General features: G+C 41.3%; 1 protein-coding gene and 1 long non-coding RNA gene across 4 annotated transcripts in view; one reads left to right on the top strand and one right to left on the bottom strand.

The window, feature by feature from the left end:
• Positions 1-3,197: 3,197 nt before the first annotated feature.
• LOC147602240 (uncharacterized) lies at positions 3,198-17,015 on the bottom strand. 2 transcript variants are annotated; one of them, XR_015260717.1, is made up of 4 exons: positions 16,479-17,015; positions 15,392-15,650; positions 4,079-4,226; positions 3,198-3,781 (listed from the first exon to the last, which is right to left on the bottom strand). It is a non-coding gene; the product is annotated as an uncharacterized LOC147602240 (long non-coding RNA). The 2 variants fall into 2 exon arrangements; XR_015260715.1 differs by having other exon boundaries at positions 4,079-4,269.
• Positions 16,338-17,698, top strand: part of GBE1 (1,4-alpha-glucan branching enzyme 1) — a 165,932-nt gene continuing 164,571 nt past the window's right edge. For both annotated transcript variants that reach the window (XM_086763726.1, XM_086763735.1), the window contains exon 1: positions 16,338-16,510. In XM_086763726.1, coding sequence (XP_086619852.1) covers positions 16,407-16,510 — 104 coding nt within the window. In that variant the 5' untranslated portion in view covers positions 16,338-16,406. The remainder of the gene's footprint in view (positions 16,511-17,698) is intronic.

The following is a 17,698-nucleotide window of genomic DNA, read 5'->3' on the forward strand; positions in this document are numbered from 1 at the left end:
AGATCCAGCAACTGTTCTTGTCCCATGGGAGGCAGTACTACTGGATATAAAGGCACTGTTATCTGCTGAAAAATACTTCTGGGAATATTTGGTCAAATTGGTAAAAGAAAATGCTTAGTAATTTACTGTTCCTTTTGGGTTTTGATGATAACAGCCTTATAGAAAAAAACACATTTTAAATGACTGTCCAAGAAAAATCACTCATAATACCATTTAAACTAGGCACGCCAAAACATCTCGTACCAGCAATGCGCTAAGTATTCACAGCTAATAGGAACATCACGCAAGTTCAGTTGAAACAAGCCAAAGGAATTCAAATTTGCAGATGTGAATGCTAGTCCCAGATTATCTGTGGATTACCTACAGACCAAAAACAATGCACAGACAAGATTTTGAATTCACAGAAAAGAGTTTAAACAGCTGGATAAAAAGTTTCTAAAAGAATTAATGCTTTGTATTTCCCTTCAATACCAGAGTGGGTCATAGGTAAGTATTTAAATCATGATGTCATATTTTTGGTTAGTTTTTTTTGTTGAAAAATTGTCTGAGTTCCAATAAGATGCTGCAAATTTTTATTAAAAGCATGAAAATAAAGCATTCTAAATTATGCATTACTTTTTTTTTTTAACTTTTCTTCATCTCTGAAGCAGTAGTGGTGGCCATTTTCTCTGAGTAAGACTCAGAGAAGCTAATCTCCTTCTCCCTAATTACGCCAAGATCATTTATTTAGCATTTTTCCCCTACCATGTGCTTTGAATGTATACTGAAAACTTTCTTCTATACTTTGTCACTTTGTGATGATGATGACCTGGAAATGCCCATTCTATTGGAAAAACTCTACAGATGGATTGCACTTCTTACTAGGAAGAGCGGATCCTTAACTGGATTTCAGACAGGCACGGTCACTATCCAGTGCTCAGCACCTTCTTGTTTGCCTTGCAACACTGGCAGTTATCCCCAAGTCACACATTTGTCAGTTCATAAACTCTAGACATCCATCTACATACACTTTAGAGAAAATGAGTATCTTATTTCAGCAGCTGAAAGGAAAGTCAAGTAAGGCTGCATATATTACTAGTTTCTTAGGGATATATTTTACTCGGAGTGCGCTGCACTCTGGGAGGTGGGTCAAAAAATTATTTTTAGATTGAACAGAAGAAGATATTGTAGCATACGTTTTAAAACTGTGGTTACACAGTGATTCTCTCTGTGCTGGGGCAGAGAATATGGGAAAGGGTAAGGGTGCTCCTGTGGAAACAAAAACGCATGCATCTGGTGATGTAAATACACATCTAGTAACGTACATATTCTCTATCCCTTCTTCCTTACCAAGAATTTTCCACATGTACTGTAGGAGGAAAGGAGTGCTCTGCCTTTGCCTTCAGGCCACAGGTGTCCCTGACACTGCTCACCTCAAGTTCTAAGGTTCAAGCACACCAGTAAGTTTTCTTACTAACGTGTCTTCTGCCATCAGTGACATTGCTGCAAAGCCGGTAATTCAGCAGAGCGTCATACAAAGTCCAGAACAACAGTGGATCAGAACATCTGAGTTTACTGACTCAAAAGCCCTATGTTCAATTTAAATTCTCTCTAAAAAGAAATAGGTGCTGTTTTGCTTAGAACAGAACCATATATTTTTACAAAATCTTACTCCACTTTCCCTGTTTCTACTTCATTGCACCTAGTTATTCAAGGCAAGTGACAGTTTTAATCAACAAGAAACTCAGTTTGCATTGATAGAGCAGCAAGGTATGTCATTCTGCCAGCAAAGATAAATTCACTGAGTGTTACAGTAATTAATATGTACATTGGAAAAGGAGACTTTCCATTCACTTTTAATGAGCTATTCTTAGCACTAAAAGTATTTCCTAACCCATGATAGGAAAAGGAGATTTAACCTTACGCTGTCAAACTTAACAGCTAGATCAAAAGTGTTGCAAGAGGGGGAATTCCAAGTCATCTCAGTTATACAGCACCACATGAAGTCATTATATTTGGATACCCTTTAGAAGGATATGTTCTTGAGGGATAACTTTTATGCACTGCTCCTCCAAACATGACTACATTCTGACTGTGCTCTTTTTCATTTTTATATGGCTCACAGCTACAACCTCTGCATATTATCTCTAACTATACATAACAGTATTATACTTACGCCCAGATACTATATTCTTGGAAGAAGATATTTTTTTCTTAACTATCCAGGTTTACAGTGCAAGACAAAAGATATTAAAGGCTTTGTTGAATCTTCTCTAACATAACGGAAAGTTATCAGAGAAGACTTTATTTGTTATTAATAGAGCTAATATACAATACAAAAGACTTTTTTGAAAAGAAAAGAATTAAGAGAATACAACTAATCAAACCTCTTTCAGTTAATATGCAAACGTGCACTCAAAGCAGTATGTAAAATACATTAACCGGAAAGGCACAATGTACTTGAGGCAAATTTATAAAAAGGCTTGTTTTCATGTTTCTGAGTACTGAATACATTATAAAATGAATGTGATTTACTACAGAAATAAAACAGAACCCACCTCAGTTCCCCGCTATTGTGTCAATATTGAAAGATATTTTGATGTTTATGAAAAATTGGTTCCCAACACACAAATGAAATCATGTGAACAAGCAGGACAGACACTAAAAGCTGAAATGCTTCAGTTTATTCTAAAGATGAAAAACTGGGGCAAGACACCTGACTAATGATTTCAGTTAAATTTGCAAAACATTTCTAGATTTAAGAAAACTAGTAGATGACAGGTAACAGTTTTTCTTATTGTTGGCTTTTTTTAAAATATGAATATCTATTCTTCATTCTATAGAAAGGAAAACAGAAAAACAAAAAACAACATATGGCAGTTATTTTTCTGTTGTTGTCAGCGTTGGTTTTTTTTTTAGTTATGAATACCCATACTTCATTTTACAGAAAAGGAAAGACTCCTTGTGCAACTCCTTATAAAACCAAGGAAATATTCTGAAGACACTTGTATCTCGTATTCCACAGTTCTGCCCCTTTACCAAAATGCAGTGAGGTCATGGAGAAGCATGTCCATAAGGACAGCAATGCCACATGACTTACTATAAAAACAAAGAGGAAAAAAACTCCACATTAAAACAAAAAAGAGCTAGACAAGTGATAGGAAGAGGATAAATATGCAAGTAAACAAAGCAAGGAAAAAAAAAACTAAAAAAGGGTATTAATTTGTAAGATTATAAATTTAATAAAGGGAGATAAATTACACAAACAGAGCTAGTACAAAAACTCTTAAAACATAAAAAGAATTACACTGGAGAAATCAGAAGACAAATTTTGTTTCAAGCAACGCAATACAACTCAAATACAGAGTTCTTCAGAAGTCTTCATGTAAATCTTATTCAGAGCTGCACATAATTTGGACATAAATAGGTAAAATCATAGTGTTAATAACTTGTAGTTAGTTAATAACTTGTAGTAGTGCTAGAGCGGTTTCAATGTACTGGACTATACAATTTGGCAAGCACAGAGACGAGAATAAAAGCAAATCTGTTCATTTAAAAACACAAAGAATGTGTATGGTATTTTATAGTATTAAGAAAAGAATAGGAAATAAACAGTAGGTCTTGCTTTATCCTCTTTTCTAGGATGTCTAATATATGTCCTCATTAGTCATCCCTTTTAAATGTTAGGTATTTCGGATTACTTAAGCCAGACTGATATTCACTGTGAGCATCTTTTAATGGTGTGATTGGAATAACACTTTGATGGTACAGGAGGTTATGTTCCTTGAGCACTGGAGGTTTCCTGGATGACAGGGAAGTAGTTAGTCACAGTTCACAGAAATTTGATGTATGTACAAAAACCAAACCAGTGAAGATGTAAGTATATTTTGAAATTACAATTGATTAAAAAGTAAAGGAAATAGAACACAGAATGGAGAAAAATAACTAAGTTTTTGGCATAATGTAACACAGATGATATGAATACAAAGAAAATTCTGGTGGAAACTACTATATTATGTGCTTTTCTGTCAGAAATACAGGTCATTTAAAGTAAGAGAAGCTAAAAAATCCTATATAACATCAAATAGGTAATACTTGCCCTTAAGTTCTGCAGAGAAAGATTTTGTGTTCAGAGGATGATAGTCCAGATTTAGAGAATGACTCAGCTCCCAGGATGGAAACCTTTGTGAGTTTTTCTTGTGCGTGTGTTGAAAGAGATGACAACATAGGAGTTACTGAGGAGACAGCTGAAGGAAGGCATAGGTCAAGAAGCAACAGATAATTCATAAACTGTAAGAGCAAGCAATTCAGTATTTTAACTGTATGCAATTGAAACAGTAGAAGAAGAAAATAGAACAAATAATTCTAATAATTTCGACAATGATCTCATGAATGAAGAAATCTCTTTATTTGCATAAATTAATGCCTTAACTGCAAATGGTAAAAGAGCCAGATAATGACCAACAGAAAAACATCAGGAGAGGATCTTAGTGTGGTTGTGAGACAAAGTTTTAATGGGGGTAAGACATGAAAGACTTTTGAAAGGATTCCTTCTTTAGTGTACTAATGTGGCTGGTATTTGACTCCTGCCAACCTGACTGACCAGTGAACTGTAACACTGATTAAAAAAAAGTTACATTTATAGAACGCTGATATTAAGGCAAAAACTTGTATCTATAACAATAATTTTGCCTAGAACACTGTGTTATGAGAGTCAGTGATGACACAAAGTAAATAGCAGATGGGTTCCAGAGACTCAGTATACACACTGGTCTATGTACTGTCATTTTTCCTACCATATTTCAGATTCTTTGAGGAAAAAGAGATGGAATAAAACAAGATATAAAAATATTTGTAATTTTTCACCAGGACAAAGCATTTTGAATACTTAAGTATTTCTACAGCATATTTATCTAAGAACAGTTGGTTAATGTAAGAGAGTAGTGCACAATCAGCTGATTTGCTCATGGCCTCAGCAGTCACGGTTATAAGTCTTTTCATAACCTGTGTCGGAATTTTAACATAAATTCTGCAAATTCTGCAAAACCAGAACAAATGGAAAGAGATACTGGACTTAATTTTTTTATATTCTATATTGACAAACTACTAAATTGCAAGCAGACTGTAAAATGGGCCTTCGTACTGCAACATTATAAATGTTCATGATGTCTTCCATTTATGGATGCTATACTCAAGTAGCTAAATGACAAATTTCAGCTTAACGATGCAACGATCTGCAGGTTTATACAGCTCTGCTGACTACGCATTTCAGCAAAACTACTGTGAACCTGAATAATCAACCATTGCTCTCTAACCTCTCTCCTGGATTCTTCACTAAAGAAGTACCATTTTATATTGCTGAAATTACTGATTTTAGTAGAGTTAACATTTGTATAATAGTGGAATAGAATTGCACAGGATGGCAGATATCTGCCGAGAACCCTGGAGTAAAGACATCGCACAATATTCAAACTACCTGGGAATTAATGAGCAGGAAGCAGATGGTGTAAGGAAAAGGTTTAAAAATAAAACCAAACATACCCAAGACTGAGGAATCTGAACCCTCCAACATGAACATCATTGTTCTTTCTGATGATCATCTCAGGAGCTGATGACTTGTCATAAAGGAAGCCCCTTCTCTCATCTGCATCAGGAAGACTTAAACTGCCAACCTCAGGACATAGAGGCACACCAGAACATCACTGGTGTGTTACACTGTGTGTGTAACATCACAGACATGAGGCTTTTCTATAGTAATCAGATAATTCGGTTTGTTAGAACATTGACTGGACTAACAGTAAATTCTTAGCGCTATGTATATGGCGTAATACACAAGAGTGCAATAAATCGGTGCAGAATGTGGGCAAACTCTTCTGTGAACACTTCCAGTATGTTGGTGAGCAACCAACCCTCTGCAAAGACTTTTGTAGGTAGAAGCCTACAGTCATCACAGAAGACCAGGAATGCAGTGGGTGTATATTCCTCTGTCCTGGCAGGTATCTCATTTACAGTAAAACAAGTGAATTTTGGGCAGCCCACGTGATTCAGGATCACTAATGTTCCGAGGAAATCAGAAAAACAGTAGTTACACCGCTCTGTATTTGGCTGTGACTCACTCCAGGCAAACTCCTCCTGGGTAAGTGGCAGTCTCTGTTGCGGAAGATGACAGTTTGCTGAAAATCTGAGAGAAAGAGGAGAAAATAGATGGGAGTGTGTGCAAGCTGATGATAAGCAGACGCTGGATGGAAGCCCAAAGTTTGCTGATACTTGTTTTAAAAGCCTCTGATCATATTCCTAGGTGATCAGTGATCTCTGTCTCTGCTCTTTTCTCATGACCCTGTTGAATACAGATTTTGTTTTTATTATGGCTTATCTGCAAAGAACAAAACCAGGTAGACTGACAGAGGAATCAAGGAAGGGGAAAAGCAAAGCCAACCCCTTAACTAGACATGCCCACTCTGCTCCTGCAGTGGATGTATAAGACTTTATAAGCTTCAAAAAGGAAGAACAGAATTTGAAAGATTTTATCATCAGGATGATTACAACCCCCCCAAAAAGCAGAGATGTATTAGAAGTAGAAAAAATTGTTAGGCTCTTTGCAAAGCTTTGTGCACAGTAGAGATGGACAAGCCTTGAATGAGGACCAGGATGCATTTAAAGAGCTGTAGATGTCCTGGACACAAAAATGCATTTTGTTTTATGCCAGCCTATAGATACCGGCATAGTATGGAATGAGCTGGCAACTTATCTGAGGGAAGAAGTGATCTAGGGACACTAAATAATAGTAAACAAGAAAAACAAACAAACAAAAAAATCCATGAGAGTGTATAACTTAGAAGCTGTAAAAATGGTTATTTTTGTCAGCACTTACTCTCAAGTATTCTTCTTTGGTAAAAGTGGCAAAAGGGGGATGACAAAGTAAAAATAAACAGAAAAGTAGGACACGCAGATATGCAGTGGTAAGAAATAGTGTGGTAAGAAAACGGTCAGACCTAGCACAAACACACATATGGAAACAACATCAGAACACTGGGGAAGAGATGAGGTACTGGGACAATATTTCCAGTAAGCTCCCTACCAGATCACTAACTGAAGATTGGCATAAGAAAAAAGGCAATTAATTGCTTACATCTCATCTTTACAGAGACCAAAGTGCAACCTGATCATTTGGGATGGCCTCCCATCCTGGTGGAACTACGAACAGGTAGAAAATGAAGAGCCTGGATGTTGCCTGAGAAGACAATATAATGCAAAAAGATAGAATACCTGGCACAGGCTGTGAGCTGTGCAATTCAGAAGGCTATTCTGATTAAGCAGGCAGAGGAAGAGAATGAAGAGCTAACAAACAAAGAAACTGAATATTCAAGCAGGAGAAACCAGAACTGCTGTGAGAAGTGTGACTGCTGATGCATGGTGCCCTGCTGCAGGAGCTGATCGCACAAATGTGAGAAATACCTGCATCAAGTGGCTGGTTAAACTAATATCAGAGTGGGCAGTGATATCAACCATTTATTGAGTAGGATTAGGCGACTGAATCCAATATCCAGGGAGAATTTTGATAGATAAACAAAAGGCTCAACGTGATACCAAAAAGGAAGAGTGTTTGAAACTGAGGAACACTGACTGAGAGCCATCAGCCCTTAAGCTATTCTAATGGAATTAGGATAACATTAACTTGGAAAGCCAAATGTTATCTGTATAATATATGATTGTAATTAATACCTTAATGTGAGAAATGTCATATACTTGTAAAGACTGCTATTTGAATTAAAATATAAATGTTTAGCTATTTGTTACAAAGAAGAGATGGCACCAAAGCAAAACAGATGGAGGATTACGGAAGTTATCTAATAATATGGAGGAAATTTTCTTACTATGCAGTAATGAAGTAGTTGTTTCACTACTATGTACTTCAACATATACACAAAACAGAAATGCAGCTAATTAGTCTGGATATCCTCAGAAACTCATACAGAGGGAGATTCTTTAGCCTCAATAACTAAGATAACTATTATTTGCTTATTTTATCTTCATAGATAGCATAGTATAAGCAATCCCTTCCAGCCTGCAGACTGTAAACTGCATTTCACTTAGTTTTCTTTACTGTGTGTTTTTATTACGATACATACATATAGAACAAGTGAAAGCCACACTGCTTTTCTCAAATGCCATAGTTGAGTTTAAAAACAAGAGTAAAATATGAACCTAGGTAATAAGACAGAAAAGATCCAACCTAAAGGATTCATCTCCAAGCAAGAGAAAACCTGTTTCTCTGTATGAAGGCAGATGTACTTCTTACTAATCTATGAATATCTATGTTCCTAACAAAAATGTGTGTGTGTGTACGTGTTTGTCCTGGATGAAACTTTCTATATTTATAAAATACAACATTTTGAGTGCTCGAAGAAGAAAAAGAGAATCACTGAGATAGAAAAGTATTTCCCATGGAAAACTGTATTGCATACAATACAATCACCTATGGCAACGAATTGCCTATCTGTAAGTGTAGCTCTATATCACTGTCATTATGAAGACTGCAGCTTCATTTGTTGTACTGGGGGTATGTTAAGCCATGTTGAAAATGGTGGAAATCAGGAGTCCCTAAGCAGATAGAGTATCAAAACGTTACTTATGTTTATAATACGTAACCTTGCACGATTATTTAACTAGAGCTAATAGGCAACTTCGGAGATGTACAGCTATAGCATTTCTGAGGTAAGAGATGCGCATTCATGAAGATGAATTATGGAACATGATACATGTTCTTCACAGTCTCTTTAGGCAGATTCCTGAAAAACAACAGCTCAACACATGTATTACATATGTAAGGATATTAGTTTTCAAAGTTTTGATAATTGCTTAGGTTAGAATTTGATCAAGATGCGATTATGAAATTGCTCCAGTCATTTTGCCATTATCTGTGTAAGATTAGTTATGTTCATATACATGCAGAAATCTCTGTGAATTATCCTGTAGCGTGTAACATGCCTAATGATAGGCACATGTGCAATGTAAAGATACAAATGACATAATCACCTTAAAAGTAAGACTATGGTCTCCAAAATCTACAGAAACTTGAACTCAGCTTTACATCCTACAGTTCTAATTTTAGTTGTTATACTAGCTTTGGTGATTTTATGATGGTTGTACATCATTATACCCTCAGACCCTTAAGTGTTACCATCACACAAGACCACACAGGAAAAAATAATTGCCTTCAAGACCCATCACTTAGTCCTGTTAAGAAGCCTTGAGTCACAGGAAAGTTTGCAGCATCTCTGCTGGACTCACGTAATGATTAGCCAGTGTTTAGAAGATCACCTACCAAAAAAGAGAATTTTAGCATAGTATATGTGATTTTTTTTTGCCATTGCCATTGCTTGCCTAATGGCTGAGTGACTGTGTGAGCTTGCATCCGTGAGTGCTGCTGGGGGAAAGGACTTGACAGGCCTGTGCAGTCCCTGCATGATCAACAGCACCCTTAATGCCAACTGCATTCGGGAGAGGCTGTTGTGGAGTTATTAAGCTTCAGCTGGGAACCTCAGAATTGAGGAGTGAGACACTCACCCCTCCCATGAACATCAGGCTGGGTATAGCAAAGATGTTAGGAGGCCAATGTCTTGTCATAGCACATTTGACCCCATCTGCCGGAGGAAGACTTAAATCGTCAACCTTAGGACCTCAAGGCACACTGGGAAGGGGGGCATAATATTAAGAGAAACGGCATAGGTGCTAGAAAGTTTTCTGTATAACAATTTAAACTGCACTATAAATGAGGGTGGGTTTTTTCCATATTAGACAATTTGGACAACTATATTGTTAAAACATTTACTGGACTAACAGTAAATTCTTAGTTCCATATATGGTGTTCTCCTCTGCCTACAGCAAGATTTTGAGCGTAGCACTAAGGAACTGTCCTAGCAGTGTTCATTCGAAACACTACTGGTTGCACCTGAGAACCGATGTGGTCAACTGCCACTGACTGCCATTAAAAACTAAGCCACAACTAATACTGCCACAACCTAATATATTGTCTGCAGAAAGCATTTTGGACTTCTGACAGTTGTGCACTTCACACACCATTTGCACCAGATTCAGCTGCTTTTACTGTGGTGAACTCAGTACACACTTAAATTCATGAATGCAACTTAGGTACTATTCTGCTTTTTGAAAACAAGTAGTTTGCTACACATACTAATGAACTTATACTGACGGAGCTGTCAGAGCATTAGCAATATGCATCTCCTCCTTTCTTCTAACCTCACTTGAGCTCCTCCAGCATTAGACGTGTTACCCTCTGAACGAGTATCTGACAACCTTATTTTCTTTTCTGAGGAAAAGGCCAGACAGCCTAAATGCCTGTAGTGTTTCAGGGAGGAATGGGAGACTACGCAACCAGCCTTCAAGAGACCTCCTAGATAAGATTATTTCTCAGGGATTTTAGGAAATACCTGGCAATGAACAATGAAAGAAAACAAAAATGCTGCTGAAGCCATGGTGCTTCATTCTTAATTCTAAGCATATTGGATATAAACTATATGATATTTGCCTAGCGTTAATAAGTTGCTTGTTTAATAGCAATATATTGTTACAGAAGCCCACTGCAATAATAGCAAGAATGTTCCTCTGAAACAACTATCCTGGCGAGCTCAAGCTACTTATTTCCTAAGTGTTAGAGATAAACACACTTTGGTAAGACAGAGGTGATGGTTATCAAATATTGTGGGTATGGCATTAAGGAGAGAGTTCCAAATGTTTTATGTTCTTCCTCCAACACATAAACACATACGAAAATACCTGGGGTTGGACTAGATAACCTTTAAAGGTCCCTTCAAACCCAAACTATTCTATGATTCTATGAAATAGCAGTATTGGCAGTTGTAGAAGGTTGTTACTATAGGCAGTAATTACTTTTGAGAAATACATAGAAGACATAAATATAACAGAGTATATACAATGTCTAAAAATTTTATGATACTCTTTAAGATTTTCCTATATTTTGTGTCTGTGAAGTGTTTCACAAATTCTTACTTGAAGCTAAAGACCTTCTGCTAAATTAAATCCTTTTTTTAGTAAGACTCATAGGCATTTTCAAAACAAATATTGTTCTACATCTGCTGATATTTTTAATTGGTATCACACTTTGAAGTGTCTTGATTACTGTGTAAACAACTATGAAATATATTTACATTTTCTGATAACTCTGTTATACAAAATAAGGACACCAAATCATAATAATACTGCAATATTGTGAAAGCAAGAAACAGCCATTATCTAGGACTTTCATGTTGTTGGAATGTTTTCATTTTGCTCTGCATGGTAAGTGCAAATGGCATTTCCATTAAGTGCGCTTACTGGAATTTGACAACCCCAAAACAGGCTTTTTAGTATTTCAATTGTATATTAGTTTCGATCTTTAAAGGTGTGTTGTTATTTAAAGCCCCTGATACCATGATGGGGCAGAGATAAGACCTTAAAAGATAGATACTCTACATTTCTTAAAAAACCCAAACTCAAACCCCAAAAACTATAAACTAATTGATGGATATACTAACAGATTCTTTAAATGTTTGCTGCAATTTTCAAGGATATGTGCTTTGCTCTTCATAGGCAATCAAACAGTTGGATCCTTGCTGGAAGTGGAGTTTTAATTATGGAACTGTGACATGCTCTTGAGGTCTAGCTTTCGCAGCAGCTACGCAACACTGACCATTTTTCTCCTGTGTGTCTCATCTTGGAAGATTCAAAGATAGGGATAAGCAGCTTGTTTAATCTCCATTCCCAATGTTTGACCTGTCTGAGAAGACTACCAAGTCAGATGATAATGAAGAAGTTAACAGATTTTTTTTTTAAGAAGGGGGCATTTTATTGGATCTGGATGACAACTGTGCAATTAATTTCTAATGGATACTTGAACAAATAAGAGAGGTAAGTATGGCTGGCCAATGTCACAAAATAAGCTACTTTTCTTTCAAATTTTCAACTCCATTTTCTTTTACGTACTGAATGTGCAGAAACCAGTCCAAAGGTGGGAAGCTGCAATGTGTATCATAACAGGCTTACATGTCTGACATCTCTATAAAGGTCACAGGGAGTTCTTCAAGAATCCATTCTTCTGGAATAATAAACACAAATCTTTTTGAACAGCTGCATCTTTCCATGGGAACCCCTTTTCTTGATAGTGCCTACTGTAGGATCCAGTATAGGCAGAGAGGAGTGCTCATGTATTCCTCTGTTTCTCAGTCCTTGGCCACGGACTACTTGTCACCTTTGAGACATCAAAAGGAGCAATGGCAACGAAAAATGCATACACCTCCTCACTGCAAGCATGCAAAGCAGGCGAACCACACCTAGATGTAAAAAGGCTTCTGGGAAAAGGAACTGGGATGTGTTCTGCCCAGACTGAAATGGTGACAAATCTTGGATATGGCCTTTGAATATTGAATTTAAACAAAGGCCATGCCTTGTGCCTTATCACTTTGAGAGATCAGTAATTCTTAAATGTTCTCAACAGTAGAGTTAAAAAATATCTTGCTGCCATCTCTTCTCAGACAGATTAAACTAGAAGTCTAGATTGCCCACAGTTAAAAGAGCACACAGTTGCTGGAACAGGCTAACGAGTACTTTGTGGTAGTTGGGACAACACTGTAGCATCCAGGTATGGATGTTTGCAATGCTTCATTTATGTCTATATTGGAATGAAAACTGAGCACATGTCATCCTTGGCCATTGCCCTGTTTCTCTCCCTGCAGGCTAGAAGGTAACTCCAGCAAATCCTCACCATATTCCTGCTCTGGGCAATCCGAGACCTGGCATGGCAGGAGCCACACTGTAACTCAGGGATAAGTTATCTATCTACCTCATAGCTGTGGGCTTGGGCAGTCTAGAAATTAGCAGTAGTGCACGACAGCTGTCATGCAGAATCCTGTACCCCAAAGATGACTCTGACAGGCCTGGAAGTGTGTTACAGAGCCAGGCCAGGACCAGGGACCAAGTCTGCTCTGAGCCACTTGGTTTAGAAGCACCTGAAACTGGCTCCACAAGAGCCAGGTTAGGCTACATCATGCAGATCCGTTCTAGCTGAGATATGAACAGACACCATTGATGAGGGAGAATCTGAACCACTGCCTTAAGGAAAAAAGATTTTTTCTTAACCCAGTTCCTACAGTTTAGCACCTCTGCCATCTTTTGTAAAATAAATGCAAAATATTAGCGAATCAAAGTGGATGTACTGCATGACAAGAGCAGCCACTTTTCTCTTTCAGAGGAAGATCTGCTTTCCAGATCTTGAATGTTCTTTGATTTCTCTTTAAACTTTGCATATTTAAAAATAATCTAAATTGACATTATAACAACTGTAACTACACAGTTACTGCTCAGCATTGCTATGCAACATTTTAAAGTACACAAAACTTAAGCATGAGCATCCTTTGAGAGACTACTTTAGAGTGGATTGATACACTCCAGCCTCAGTGGTAACTGGGTGCCAGACATGGGCCTTAGACACCACTCCTATATGATCTGCTACTGTCCCCCCAAAAGAGCAGTTATTACAAACAGTCCTGCTCTTCCTACTTCTACTGGCAGCAGCAGCTGCCAGCTTTGTATCAATCTCTGACAAATAACACAGACTCATTCAGCTGTTGGGACAATATTCATTGTTTGAACTGCCATTTTTGCCTCCAGGTACAGGACTAAATGGCAGTGTTCTGAGAGCGAAACTCATCTCAGCTAGACCACAGTGTACAGATGATCACAGTAACAGATGCCTTAGTATCTCTGAGTTACTTGTGACAAAGTAAGCAGATAAAATCATGCCCAAGTTCTAAACTGGAACATGAGTAGTTACAAATGGTACAGTTAGCAATTTCCCAGTTCACGGAGTGTTAAATATAGCATTTGGGCTTTGTCTATTATAGGGACAGGGGCTATCTGCAGAACGTAACTTCCTAAAGTTCAAGGTTGCTTGGATGTGAGGCTGGATACTGTGTCATTTTTACTTAAAATCTTCCAAATAAAAGTTAAGAAGAGGTCCCTGTCTTCAGGGAGCTGAAAGTCACAGCTATATTCCTACTGTTTAGACAAATTGCTAATGCTGATTTATAAATTTCTCTCTTGTGTTTATGCCAAACAGCTAGTAACAGTGCTGTGAACTTGCCTGAGCTTTCTGACAATGAACAAAACCAAAGAGACTGTGCTAAAAGTGAAGCTTCTGTTTCCTATACTGGTGAACTCAAAGGCTGCAGGAACTGGTCTCCTACCCCTACTTCAACAGTAGACAACCCTTTCAATACCAAACAGCTGGAAGCCCGAAACCAACAGCACAGGTAATACGTTAGCTATTGTAAAAACCCAATTTCCTGACTCTGGATAATCAGCTGTAATTTTTCTCCCTTTAGTTTGCCAAATCAGTTAACTGTGAGAATGAGTGGCACACGAAAAAGAACACAATGCACATAGTATGATGCAAGAAGCAAGAATAAGATGGTAAGAGCTGTTAAACTTCAGTTTAGTGACACGCAGATCATTAGCACAGGCACTGGAATCACTGCCGTGCAGAAAGTTTTGAGAAGTATAGGTGATTTTAGAAGGTTTATCAGTCTCCAGTGAGACTGAAGAAATGGTGGACACTGTGAAAAAAGATATCTTGATCTGTCAGAGCTGGCTATGATAGGTAGTTTTCTGCTACAGCACAGATGCTACCTCTTTCAATAACCAAATAAAAATTGCTTGGGCCTCCTGCTGAGGCAACTGCTATAGCAAACAGTGTGAGTATCACCCTCCTTGTTCTTAGGACATTGTTGTTCTTGTTGCATTCTGTAAGGAAAAAAATAGGAAAGTACTTGGATTTTTGCATGTGTAGTTAGAAACTGCTGCAAGGAAGGAAATACAGTACAGTTAAACATACACTGTTGATAAAACAAATCATTATGGAAACTTTCACTGTAGCCAGTTTTGGGTAAAGTAATAAATTAATTGCTAGTGCTTATTACATGCTGTGCTGTTAGTTATGAGGCAGACAGGAAGGGGAAGCAGCACTAAAACTCAGAGGACGCCACGATAGGGGAGACGAGTTACAAACTGACAATAACAATTTAGGAGATACTTGTGGAAACAAGGTAAGGTATCTAGGAGCTGAAAAGTTTACAGACTGTGGCTGAAAAACATTTAAAAGAGGCCTGTAAATAAACATTCTCACTGCATGTCCAAACAAAGCAAAATTGCTGGACCCTAAATAAAAGTGCTAAATGCTGGCCTAGAGGCATGGTCAGGCGAGTGATTAGTTGCCTTGGATATGCGGTGGCCTGTCCAAAAACGAGACATGCTGATATTAGGTCAAAAACTTCCACAGCAATCTACCTGTGCTATTCAGCATTTAGAGCTGGATTAGGATCAACTGACTTAATCTTACTTTGTTTGGGACTCTCTACGTGGCCAGTAAAGAGACATTTTGCTGTACAGACACGGTGTTTATGAGAACTCATGGATGCCCCCGGAGTCTTGTTTTGCTGAGCTTGTCTGTGAGCACGCCAGCACCCTATCAAACAGTCGAGAAATTTATTCCAGCACTCACGATCACACCAAATCTGTTGGGAGGGTGGCGGTGGGGGGGTGGTGGAGTGGAGGTTTTTTGTGTGTGGGAACGCAGAGTTCACCCGGCAGCAGACAGACTGAAAAAGACATCAAAGAGGCACTAAGAAAACACAGTGGGGACCGCCGAGCCACGGCAGACACCCCCCTCCTGCGCCCCCTGCCCTGCCCGGCCGGGGAGGTTTCCTGGTTTAATTTCCTTTACTGGCAGAGCACAGCTCGCCCCCTCCCCTCACCGCCCAGCCCCGCAGCAGCAGCTTTTCGGGCCGGGGCTGCACACGGAGGGCAGCAACCGCAGCACACACCCCCCCCCCCCCCCGCCTCAGGGGTGCAGGGGTGGCTCCACCATCTCCGCGGCCCAGGCCCGGCCGGCGCTCGCCCCGCAGGCCTCCGCCCGCCCGACACCCCGCATCGTTTAGAGGAGAATGGCTCTTTTTACACCCCCCTCACCACCCCCCCCCCCCCCGCCATCACCCCGCTGCGGGCGGAGCGCCAAGACTGCGAAATGAACCCCCTCGCTCGCCCGCACCAAGGGGAGGCAGGGACAGGAGCCCCCCGACCACCGCCTCCCCCTCCCCTCCTGCAACCCCCCAGGCACCCGCACCACTGACACCGGGGCGGGGGGGGGGCGTGGGGGCGGGGGAAGGGAAATTCAGCGCAGCCCAACGCGGGCCAGGCGCTAGCAGGGCGGGCGGGGAGGGGCGGCCCCGGCGGGCTGCCCCGGCCGGTGGGCGGCGCCGGGCGGTGAGAGGCAGGGGGCACCTCGCCCGCCCCGGCCCCCTCCCCGGGTGTATATAGCGGCGGAGCGGCGCGGCGCGGATCCTGCGGCGGGCAAGATGGCGGCCGCCGTCAGCACGCAACCCCCGCAGCCGCCGAAGCTGCCGCAGCTGCTGGAGCGGGACCCCTACCTGGCCCCCTTCAAGACCGACTTCCAGCGCAGGTACCGCCCCGCCCGCCGGAGGCCTCGGCCTGCGCCGCGGGGACAGGGGCGCCGCCTCGACAGGGCGAGGGGCGGCAGGCGAGCAGGCGGCGACCGCCCACCTCTGGGGGCGCCGGGGCGGGCGGGGGGAGCGGGCGGTGTCCCCTCCCCCTCCCTCCTCTCCCCTCCCCGCCCCGTGGCGGCGGGGGCTGTCCCTCCGCCCGCTCCGGGGCGGCTCCGCTGGTGGGGGCTGGTGGGGAACGGACCCGGAGCGGGTGGGTTTCGCGCCGGCCCTTCCGACGGAGGCGCCTCCACCGCGGGCGGAGCCGCCGCGGCCCGGCAGGGCCTCCTGGGCCGGGCATGGCGCCTCGCTGCAGGGAGGCCTCCACCGCGGGCCTCGCCGCCGGCCTTGTGGGAGGCCGCCGCGTCCCCCGTCGCCTCTCCCGCGCTTCAGGCGGCTTCGTTGTCCCCCTCGGGCCTGCCTAAAAACGGCATCGCTTCCTTACGGGAGGGGCTGGTTGACAGGCGCGTCCAGCCCGTGGCGCGCAGGCAGCGATGCCGCGGGGGGAGGCGCCGTGGGCGGCTCGTCAGGGCGCTCAGCCGAGCCGCTGCCGCTAATGAAAATGTTTTTCAGTCCTGGTGTGGTAACCTGTAAATGAACCGCTCCTGAATCTCCTGTTTCTGGAGAGTTTTCCTTTAGGTGCGTCTTTGGAGATATGCCTGAATCCCCAGCTCGGCTGCTCGTCAGACTCTCAAACGATAAAAAGTAGCAGAGCGTGCGTGAGGTTGGTTTCAGGGTGCCGGTCTGAGCATCCCTTTGTTTTTGCCTCTCGCTGAGACTTGCGACACCAACTCTCTGGCCAGGATGGGTGCAAGGCCTGGGAGAGAGCCTGCTGGCAGCAGCTCAGGCAGAGGTGACCTGAGAGGTGACCTGAGGTCCTGCGGAGCCAAGCTGCTGGCCTTGAAAGACTGCTAAAACCTCACTGGTTGTTTGAAAAGAGGAGTTGTGAGTTTTTATGGCGCAACTTTATATGTTGCATTTCACTAGTGACCCTCTGATAATCAAAATTGTAGTGCTGACCAGTGCACTATATCCAAGAAGTCTGGAGAAATCTATGTATGTGGGAGGGAAGTAAGAGGTAATTTGATTATTTTTTTTTAAAAAGAATTTTACTTTTTCCTGTTACTGTATTACACAGTGCTTTTGGC

This window comes from Chlamydotis macqueenii, chromosome 1 (genome assembly GCF_036417535.1).
Source record: "Chlamydotis macqueenii isolate bChlMac1 chromosome 1, bChlMac1.mat, whole genome shotgun sequence".
In the NCBI taxonomy this organism is placed as follows: Eukaryota; Metazoa; Chordata; class Aves; order Otidiformes; family Otididae; genus Chlamydotis; species Chlamydotis macqueenii.